The sequence below is a fragment of the Amaranthus tricolor genome, chromosome 3 (genome assembly GCF_026212465.1).
Source record: "Amaranthus tricolor cultivar Red isolate AtriRed21 chromosome 3, ASM2621246v1, whole genome shotgun sequence".
In the NCBI taxonomy this organism is placed as follows: Eukaryota; Viridiplantae; Streptophyta; class Magnoliopsida; order Caryophyllales; family Amaranthaceae; genus Amaranthus; species Amaranthus tricolor.
In genome coordinates, this window is record NC_080049.1 from 23,223,075 (window position 1) to 23,233,947 (window position 10,873).

At 26.4% G+C, this 10,873-nt stretch overlaps 2 protein-coding genes across 2 annotated transcripts; both read left to right on the plus strand.

Annotated features, from left to right (window-relative positions):
* Window positions 1-3,698: 3,698 nt before the first annotated feature.
* LOC130809012 (phytosulfokines-like) lies at window positions 3,699-5,017 on the plus strand. Its single transcript, XM_057674610.1, has 2 exons — window positions 3,699-3,985; window positions 4,561-5,017. The coding sequence occupies exons 1-2, from the start codon at window positions 3,875-3,877 to the stop codon at window positions 4,693-4,695; spliced, it is 246 nt and encodes an 81-aa protein (XP_057530593.1). The 5' UTR covers window positions 3,699-3,874; the 3' UTR covers window positions 4,696-5,017.
* A 2,128-nt stretch (window positions 5,018-7,145) lies between these two features.
* LOC130809005 (phytosulfokines 3-like) lies at window positions 7,146-9,223 on the plus strand. The gene is made up of 2 exons (XM_057674603.1): window positions 7,146-7,503; window positions 8,780-9,223. Exons 1-2 carry the CDS (start codon window positions 7,393-7,395, stop codon window positions 8,918-8,920), a joined length of 252 nt encoding a protein of 83 aa, XP_057530586.1. The 5' UTR covers window positions 7,146-7,392; the 3' UTR covers window positions 8,921-9,223.
* Window positions 9,224-10,873: the final 1,650 nt, after the last annotated feature.

Sequence of the window (10,873 nt, forward strand, 5' to 3'; positions counted from 1 at the left end):
CATCTCACTTGATTATATTTTAACCTATAGATTAAAAACTAATCACAAATTAAGAGTGATGCATGAATAGTTCTATTTTTGCCAATGTTGCAACTAATTTGGAATGGAGGAAATATAATTGATTTGCACTTATCTATATCATTTTATACTCCTTAATAATGGTCGTTGTTAGTAATTTTGAGCTTATTTTGAAGATTTATGCTACGTTAGCCATTTTGGTTATTTTCATGTTAATTTTGAGTGGTTTTGATTGTTTTAAGCATAACTCTTATGATTTTAATGATGACGGGGTTTACTAAGGGGATTTTAGCTCAGGTGAAGATGTTCAACAAAGAAAATGAGCAAAAGAGTGAAAGAGTGTTTATAGTGCAAAAGTTTTAAGGTGAAATTTGATACAAGTCTACTCTTTTGGTCATGACTTTTGATAGGAAGATCGCATTAATTCAAGGTTTGCAGCATTGGAAACAAGACTTCAAGAGCTTTCCAACGTATATTATATGCCTAATTCCGATAATCGAGCAAGAAATGACGACCGTTTGAAGTTTGCTAAAATTGTCAGCGTAAAACACCGACTCGACTTTCTGGTCGTGGAAGTGGCAGCCGAGTCGGCTCTAGCTTCTGGATTTCCGTGCAACCTTTTACAATTACTCTACTTTTGTATTATTTTATTTTATCTTTATATTAATTAACTTCTTAGGGTTTATTTAGTGGGTAATAAGGGACAATTAGGTTAAGCCTCCTTTAGGGAGCATAAGGGGGGAGATAGAAAAACCCTTTCCTCCTACTTCCTCCATCTTCCTCCATAGAACTCCATTTTTAATACTTATAAGTTTTTAATTTCTTGTCTTTAATTTACTTTCTTATTAGTAGTTTACTCTTTCTTTATCAAATTTGTATTAGTTTAATCTTTCCTTGTCAAATTTTAATTGTTTTTCCTAGAAATTGTCATTTATTAAAAGTAGTATTGTTCTTCATATTTTTGTCTCTTGGATTTTTAATTGTGTGTCTCATAGTTTAATTATTGTTTTTCCTTGCAAATTTCAATATTATCATTTTCATTCATGTTTAGTATCATCTTAGGGTTTGTGTTCATCGCTTCCACCATGAATCGTGAGTAAATTCATTTTCTAGGATTAGGGTTTGAACCTATAAGTCAAGTATGATTTGATCATTGAAAGTGTCTATGAAATTAGGATTAACGTGGTTGAATTGTGCCAATAACCCTAAATTAAACATGCTTTGTTGGACTAGTCAATAGAACTAGCGTGTGAGATTGGGATCGACTTTGTTTTAGGGTAAATTTTAGTTAAATTCTTATTAATTCATTCAATAAAACTAGCGTGTGAGAATTGAATTAGTAGGGGTCTAAATCTAATAGTTAATCAACAGAGCGAGAGTTTGAGATTAACAAGATCATGTTTAACCACGTAATTGATCCAACAATTCATAGATACTAATGAGAATTTTAACATACAAGATTTTAGGGGATTCCCGACACCCTAGATCTCTTCATCATATAATTTAACCATATTTCTTATTGCATTTTTAGTTTATTAGTTAAACAATCAATCAAACATTTTTGTCTTTGAGCAATATAATTAGTAGAAATTAGTAAGTTTCTTGTCTTAACTTCCTTGTGTTCGATCCGCGACTATACGTACACCGTGCGCTTGTGGTTACATAAAATTTGCACATCAATAATTGAGTTAAACCCAAAACACCTCTAAATTAAACATGAAGTTCCACCTTCTCGAACCTTAATTGAAAAGAATTAAAAGCCAACCCAACTTAAAAATAGATGGTATATGTAGGGCCGAAGCCAGAATTTTGAGTTTGAAGGGGTCAAATTGTAGGTATACTAGTAAATTATTTATTATTAAATCTAGCTAAACTATGAAAATTTTAAAATTATAGAGATTGAAATTAACTTGAATTATAGCAAAGTTATTTTTTAACAAATAGAGTTGAAACTTCCTTATAATTACCCTTTTTGAAAAAAAATAAGTGTTTTTGACATCATATATTTGCCTACAAAGTCTAAAAAAACACAATTAAAATTAAGATAGAAAAAATATAAACACACACCAATAAGATGAATGTGAAATTATCAAAGATAAAGAATAATGACATTATAACATAAACTAATATAGAAACTCGTACAATGCATGAATTTTTTAGTATAAAATATATATAAAAAACAATTTCAAATAGTAATGCAAGTATATACTGTCATTATTAAATTTACCAAATATATGAATTTTTAAATCAAAACATAATTACGGACGTTTTTTTAAATTATTACCCAATACACAACTTTTTTCATTCAATTGAACATGTTAAATTCTTAGTTAACTGAATAGAATTACTATAGTAAATCATACAAATACTTTACCTAATTTAGCTCCAATTTTAAACAAAAAATATTAAATTCTAAATTAAATAAATATTATTATATAATTAACTTTTATCTATTTTACATAATCTTTTGATCTTTTTTCCCATCCAAAGACAAAACATGCATTAAATCAAAATTTTTACAATACTCATTTATTTAATTATTGTTATGTTTAATTTAATTAATTCATTCACTATTTTTAGTCATACTATTACTAAATAAAAAAATAATCTATATGACATGTAATTATTTTACACATAATAATATTTTTCTATTTGTCATGCCTCTTTAGAAGATGACATTTGGAATTTTCCAACACTTTTATAGTATTGTATGATATGATTTTTAGTTATACTATTACTAAATAAAAATTATTCTATATGACATGTAATGATTTCACACTCAATGATATTATTCTATTTTTCATGTCTCTTTAGAAGATGACACTTGGAATTTTCCAACACCTTGATAGTATTGCTTGATTTATAGTATTGTATGATATGATGATTTATTAGTTTATTAAAAATAATAGTTCAAATTTGGGTTTGATCCCTTAACCTTAGATTACAAATATGTTATTCCAACCATTGATCTATAATAATTTTGTCATATTTATACACACTTTTATTATACATCATATTAGTAAGGGAGGCAAAACCAAAATTGCAAAGGATCGCATTTTCGGCAAGGGGCCGACCCCTAATGTTGGTTCGCCCCTGGTAGTTCATATATTAGTAAGGGGATCAAAGCTCAAAATACAAAGGATCACATTTTCGGTAAAGGGAGTCGAGCCTTCTCCAGCCCCAATGTAGCTTCGCCCCTGGATATATGCAAATCTCTAGTTGAGAGCTAGCTCTTAAAATTGAGGATTTAAAGCTGGTTTTTTACTGTAGAACAACGTGTAAACAAAATCATTTGGGTAGAGTGGCGGATATAGATTTTAGTGTGCTGTTACTGAAATTAGTTTACATCATTTAAAACCAAAATAAAATCAAATATTACATATAAATATACCGTAGATGAATTAGTTAAATTTACATCACTGTTTTTTTTTAAAACGTCACAATTTGGGTAGGTAATGTTAGTTTCATTCAGTTATACATGTAACACGTTGGTAGGATAGACCGATTGGGCGTAAATAGGATTCTAGATAATCAAATTCCATTTCTCAAAGAATATATTAATCCCCATCGTAGAATTGTTCTCATTCGAAGCAATTAATTGATAATAATTGTTTTACTTTTTTCTTCTAAAAAATTAATAGTCAATATAGAAAATAAAATTCTCACAATAATTTTTCTTATCTTCCAGAAGCTCACACCAATCGATTTAAAACTCTATATAACTCTCCTCCATCTAAAGACCAAGTCTACAATTCGATCAAAACAAAAATCTCTCTCTAAATCATTGTTTCTCTCTCTTCCTCTAATATTATTTTTTTAAACACCAACTATTTTATATTTTTTCAAGAAAAAAAAAATGGAAATTGATATGACCAGATATAGCACTACCTTTTTAATTATTGCTATCCTTTTTTTCTCATCCACTTTCATTTATGCTGCTCGTCCCTTGCCAGCTTCTCATAACCAGGTACGTATACGTGTTAATGTTTCATCATAAATTAAATTAAATCTTTCATTTTTATTACGTTTTATAGCAAGTTTAACAAGAGAAAAATTTTGGAAAACCAGATAATATTAAGATAATAGCATTTTTTATATTACACCGACATCACTTAAAATTTAATTTGTATAAGCATAACTTAAATATTGATTGATAATAATAGAAAGGTTCGTGCACGCATGATTCCCATTTCTTAATTTAATGGGTATCAGCGTATGTATTTATAAATATCAGTAATTAATGAAGTAAATAATCAAGAAATTAATTCATTCTTCCTAACAAGCTACGTCTTGTAGATTGAGTTTATTGGGTTGTGATAGATTATTGACTATATATGACATATTTCGTAATTTCAAGTATCAGATTAAATTTTTAGCAGAAAATTAATATTAAAATTTATGTATAATAATGACATATATTGCATTTACATTTCTAGTCTAAAATGTATTTATGTGAGAAGTCGTGTTAGTGTATGTAACAGAATCGGTATTAATGATGGTTGATTAATTCGGAAACTAATGCTTGATATTGATGTGAAACAGAAAGCAGAAATAAAGGAAAGTATGAAGGTGGATGAGGTTGAATCCTGTGGAGAAGTTAATGAAGAAGAGTGTCTGATGAGGAGAACACTTGTGGCTCATACTGATTATATTTATACTAACCAACAAAATCCTTGATCATAATAATTATTAATGATAATGGATGAATAAGCTTATATTTGCTTCTTTTGTCTAATTAATTTAATTGGTATATTATTATTAATATTTCAATTAGTTTTAAAAAAAATAATGGATAAGTTTATAGTTTACAATTTACTAGAGTTATACGGAATATTTCAGACCATCATCAGCCATGTGTGCTTTTGGTGTTCTACTCAAATTTATTTTTTTCTAAGTACTTGGATTGTTATGAGTGGCCTAGGCTTTATGTATATTAATACAGCTTCCGATGTTACATAAAAGTTTAATATTATTCCTTTTATTCGTTATTATTGCGAAAGTTTGATTTTTTAAAATTATTTATTGATTACTCTTAATGTGCATGATATTCTTAATTTATAATTAAAGATATAATTAAGTTGGATTTTATTTAATTTGTTTCGATGTAAATTTTATTAAAATTGAAATCTTTCTTACTCAAATCTACGATTGAACATGAGCATTGACAAATATACAAAAGTCAAATAAATAGGACAAACACCCAAAATTGATGTAAGATGCAAGTTGGTGAATGGCTGTGGGTATTTCTTATATAAAAATTAAAAATACAATACGAATTATTAATTTTTTTTATGTAGCAATTTATAAAGTGAAATGTTAATAACAGTTAAAATAATACAATGCATTATCCAAAATACTCCAAATACATTAAAAATCTCAAAAATCCCAAATTACATAAATTTAAAGTTGGGGGATTGAGAAATAAAAATTGGGTGGTGGGAATTGGGAGTTGTAGAGAGTATAAGAAGATTGAAAAATGGGTATTATCGGAAAATTGAAGTATTAAAGTAAGTTGGTTAATGTAGAACTAACATAAAAATTAATCGAATTATTAATTAATAATTGATATATTAAACTAAGCGGGCGGGCGGGTATACCCGCGGGTAGATTTTGGTGTCGCTACCCGTCCAAATTTTAATTTTTTAAAAAATATATTTTCCAAACCCGCCTGTTTTTCGAGCCGGGTGAGTCGTGCCTGGCGGGTAGCCCCTTCATGAACAGCACTAATTTATATGTTTATGCATAATTTATCACCAATAATCACCAAATACAAAAGTTCATAATTAGTTGACTGACAACATAATTCAAGTATATAATACCATATAAAAAATTAAATCTTAAAATATTTTGGTAATAAATTATTTAAAGAAAATAAAAAACTATGATTTGCTATCATTGTATGGTTTCCATTCTTGTATAATCTAAATATTTAAAAACCGAGACTAAAACGGAAACCATAATTTTTCTGGGAAAAATCGAACCAGAACATAGACCAGATCAAATATTAAAACTACAATTTGGTTCAATTTGAGCTACATTTTAGACTAAATTTTGTTCAACCCTACTCATATATAAAGTAAATTTTATAAATTGCTTACTAAAAGTGCACTAAAAATAAATATTCCTTTTGCGACCAAGAGAAGCTACTTAATTTATTTGAACTGCGAAAACTGGCAACAAATTAATCAGTGTTTGGTAGCCAATTCGTGATCAAAAGCATATCACAAGTTAATAGTTTTAATGTTAATACATATATATATATGTATATATATATATATATGTATATATATATATATGTATATATATATATATGTATGTATATATATATATATATATATATATATATATATATATATATATATATATATATATATATATATATATATATATATATATATATATATATATATATATATATATATATATATATATATATATATATATATATATATATATATATATATATATATATATATATATATATATATATATATATATATATATATTCATATATATTTATTTATTTATTTATTTATTTATTTGATGGACGATCGAGATTTTGTTTAGTTTTCAAAATAAATCTATAATGAAACATTGATTTTTTTTTTTTATGGAGGATTAGCGTTTATGTTCTCTTATTTTTTGAAGGAGTGTTCTAATGTAGAAGGCTTAATTTAGATAGTAAAATCACTACTTTATTTACATACTAAATTCTAGTCTATATTATCACTTAATTATTTGTTTCCTTATTAACGAATATATTGAAGATTTGTTTTTTAATTTCTAGACATATATCAAACACGCTTACATTTAATTATATAATGTTAAAATTACACCCTATATGAATTTTCACTAAAAAAAAAAAGACCAAGTGACTAATAATGTCCTTCTAAGGGTAGGTTATTCCCATTTCATTCCTAAGTGTTTTGGTCCTAACTCCTAAATGACATAATCAAATCTAATCTTAATTATCTTGTAAACTTTTAGAGGCATGGGATGGGAACGTTATCAATTTATGGATTTTAAAAATCATTCCATGTTAAAAAGATTAGATATATAATATATGGTAAATATTGTATCCACTTGTGCATAGTCAAACAATGTATAAAATGATAAGAAAATCAACATTTAATTCTAATTAATTTGATAGGTTCTTATCTTAGATTCTCACTTTAGTTCATACTTCACACAATCTCACCAACCCTGTAGCCAACCCCTCACCCCTATATAATTCTCCATCTCTCTTTACTTTTTATTTGCCACTACAAATCATTATTCTCTCATTTTTCTCTTTTCTTAAATATTCTCTCACAAGAAATTCTATAAATTTTTAATAAAGAAAGAAAGTACAATAATAATTTTATCAAAAAAGTAATGGCCAAATTCTTCAATATGACCACCCTTCTTTTAGTCATGTTTCTCCTTGTTTGCACTACCATTCTTACTTCAGCAGCTCGCTCTGTCCCTGCAGCTTATCATCATGAGGTATTTCATTATTTTAATTTTCTTATATATTTTTATATACACATATATTATAAAATTTATTAAAGTCATATTTAGAGTAGGGCGAGTAAAAATATTTTTAGTTCATCATTCAATGTTGTTTTGCTAACTTACATGAGATCTTGTTTCATTTTTTTTATGCATATTATTATTATTATTTTTTTGATTTTAATTATATGCAATCGAATATATTAACAATCAAAACATGAAAATGGTGTGCACGCTTTATAAGCTATTAGAGACCTTCTTCCCATTGCCATATGGTTTTGAGATGGTATATATCTCCTTGGCTCATGAAGTATGTGCATTTGTGTCCCCCGTTAATATGCTGGCATTCACAATAAGTCCAGCCTAATTTAACACATGATCACATTAGATAACATGAAACACCAAGTATAACTACTAATAAATTTGAACCAGAGTAAGTATTTTACATAGAGAAATGCTCATAATTAAAAATCATTTTGTGAAAGTATTTAGCATTTGATTGAGGCAGTACTTCTATATATAGTATGTTCCACCTTCCTTTTATAGATAAGAAATTATACGTTACTATTATTTTATACTTATACGGTTAGTTTCTAACCCACGCACTTACGGCCCGTTTGGCTAGTGATACTAAATGGTGCTAATGGAGATGATTTATAATGTTAAATTTCATCAAAAGTTCCATATCATTCCTATGGTGACGAAACTTTAATCACAAAAAAGTTTTTTTTTTATAAATTTCCATTACCACCTAATACCACCTCTCCTAATGGTAATGATTTGAAATGAATTTTATGAAGAAAATGAGATGATTGAAATTTGACAGGCATGACCATCAAGATAGTCAAGAGATTTTTCAACCAAAATTACACTATTTTTCATTCCCATTACCATCGTTTATTACCACCCACCAAATGGGCAGTTAGTGCTTAGATTTAGATGATAAATTTGCTAACTATTTTAAATTTAATAGAAGATATCTTTTAATATAGATATAAATGTAATAATATTTCAAAATATTTTAAATAAAATTTTAAATGATTTTCAATTTTATTGTATAAATCTATACACAGAGATCCATATTTTATTATACAAAGGCCCCCACATAATTACATTTTCTTTCGTATTTAATACTTTAATATTTTTATTTAATTACATGTATTGAAGTTTTTTCCTATCTAATGTCATGCATGTTAGCTAGGTAGTTTTTGTCTAATAATCTATTTATACTTAACTAATATCAGACCTGATTTTGCTTGGATGTAAACAGAAGTTTGAAGAAATAAAAAATAATGTGAAGATGGATGATAATATTGAGAGCTGTGAAGGACTGACTGAAGATGAATGCTTGATGAGGAGGACACTTTTGGCTCATACCGATTATATCTACACTAATAACCACAAACATTGAAATTAAACTTCGGATTATCTTTATAATTATTGTCTGAAATATTTATTACATTATATAATTTGATGAAATAATTAATTTCAGCTAAAGGAGGATGATCTTATAAGTCCCCAAAATTAGTATAAATATAAATACAAATTGTAGTTTATTTTTCACATATATTATTGTAACGAATAGTACTGAGAATGTTATTATTTTATAGTATTAGTGGTTTGGCGTGTGTGTATATTTTAAATGGATGATTTAATTTAAGATTGTATTGATCTCATTTTGTTATCTTGTAATGGCATAAAATATAATTTTAATTTTCACTGTGTATTATATGGAAAAGTGAGAAAAATATATAGATAAGTTAAAAAAAACAAGTTAAATACGTGAATATTAATTAAAAAAAATGTGGATCATAATAAAAATGGGATTAAGGGTTATAAATTTTATATTGGATTTTCATCCAAATAGCTCTATTGTATAAGTCATAATGTTTGCATTCAAACGAGATTATTATGGGAAAAAGAGAATTGATGAGATGCAATATATTTAGATCAGAGGAATAAATGGACATATATTAAATATAGAATTCGAAATAATAACATTAGAAAAGGTATTAAAGGTTGCACAAACTTGAAGACCAAATGAGAGAAATATTTTACAATGACATGATCATGCGTAAAGAAAATCAAAAAAGTGAACTAAAAGAAACACTAGAAGTTTGATCTTTAGAATTTAGAACTTACATCCCTCCTTTTTTTTTTGTCGTTTACATTTTACACAGTTTTTAAAGTAAATTTTAAATCTTAATATTTTTAAATACGCTTTATAAAAACTAATACAAAATATATAATAAAAAAAGTATACATCAAGATGAATTTAACGAGATTTCACATTGATATATTTAATTATATATATATGTCTTAAAATCTTAATCAAATTTCTCTCTCTAAAATTGAATATTTTAAACGGGAAGAACATTAGAAAATAAATCGAATAAGATCTAATGACTTGGGTAGGTTGAAGATGACCTAAATTATAAGAGGGATAGTAATTAGCATATAGATATAGTAGATAACTATAATTTTTTATGAGAAATACATTGATGATATTCTTTTTCGATGTTAAGTAAATAAATAAAATATGGTTGATTTGTGAAATTTGTGAAATTTGTGAACTTATTAATTTTCAAATTGTATTTAAATTTGGATTGGTTCGTGTTAAACTCATTAATCATCATTCAAAATACGGGTTTATCTATGACCTATGTAACTCTATAATAGTCTACTAATTAATTATTAATTACTTCTATCAAATATAAACTCATTAATCCATAGTCAACGAATTGACCATTTATCAACATAATTAAATGAGTCACATAATTTGATAAGAATGTGGCAATTTTTCTCATTCTCATAATAAAAAAAACATTCTAATCTTTTTCTTAATTTCATTAACACAAACATAAACAAGTTCTTCTATAAATTCGAGTTGCACTTATAATATCAAAGAACGTAAAAATTTTAAAAAAACACAAATTTTTAGATGGGTCAATCTCATAGAGTCATAGTGAAACCATCTTTATTCATCTATATTAGAATGACTTATGTAAGTATATTTAGTGTGATAAAGTAATTATTTATAATTTTAAAGTGATAAATTTGAAAATTTGGCTCACTATATGAACTCATCTAAAGATGAATTGCAAAAAAAAAAAAAAAAAATCCAATTCTAAGATGAATTGCAAAAAAAAAATCCAATTCTAAGATGAAATGCAAAAAAAAAAAAATCCAATTCTAAGATGAATTGCAAAAAAAAAAAATCCAATTCTGCCAGGAAAACATGTCCATTAGTACCATCCAACCGCATATACCTTTCATTTTCCCGCCCAATCAATGGTCCAACTGATGACCTATAATTAGAAAAAGGGGAGGAGCATATAAAATGGTCCTCCAAAAAGAGTAAAAC

What these genes read in the sequence shown, in the direction of transcription:
- LOC130809005 (XM_057674603.1), top strand. Translation starts at nt 7,393, where the DNA reads ATGGCCAAATTCTTCAATATGACCACCCTTCTTTTAGTCATGTTTCTC. An exon ending in CTGCAGCTTATCATCATGAG is followed by an intron (nt 7,504 to 8,779) that starts GTATTTCATTAT and finishes GGATGTAAACAG; the next exon opens with AAGTTTGAAGAAATAAAAAA.
- LOC130809012 (XM_057674610.1), top strand. Translation starts at nt 3,875, where the DNA reads ATGGAAATTGATATGACCAGATATAGCACTACCTTTTTAATTATTGCT. An exon ending in TGCCAGCTTCTCATAACCAG is followed by an intron (nt 3,986 to 4,560) that starts GTACGTATACGT and finishes GATGTGAAACAG; the next exon opens with AAAGCAGAAATAAAGGAAAG.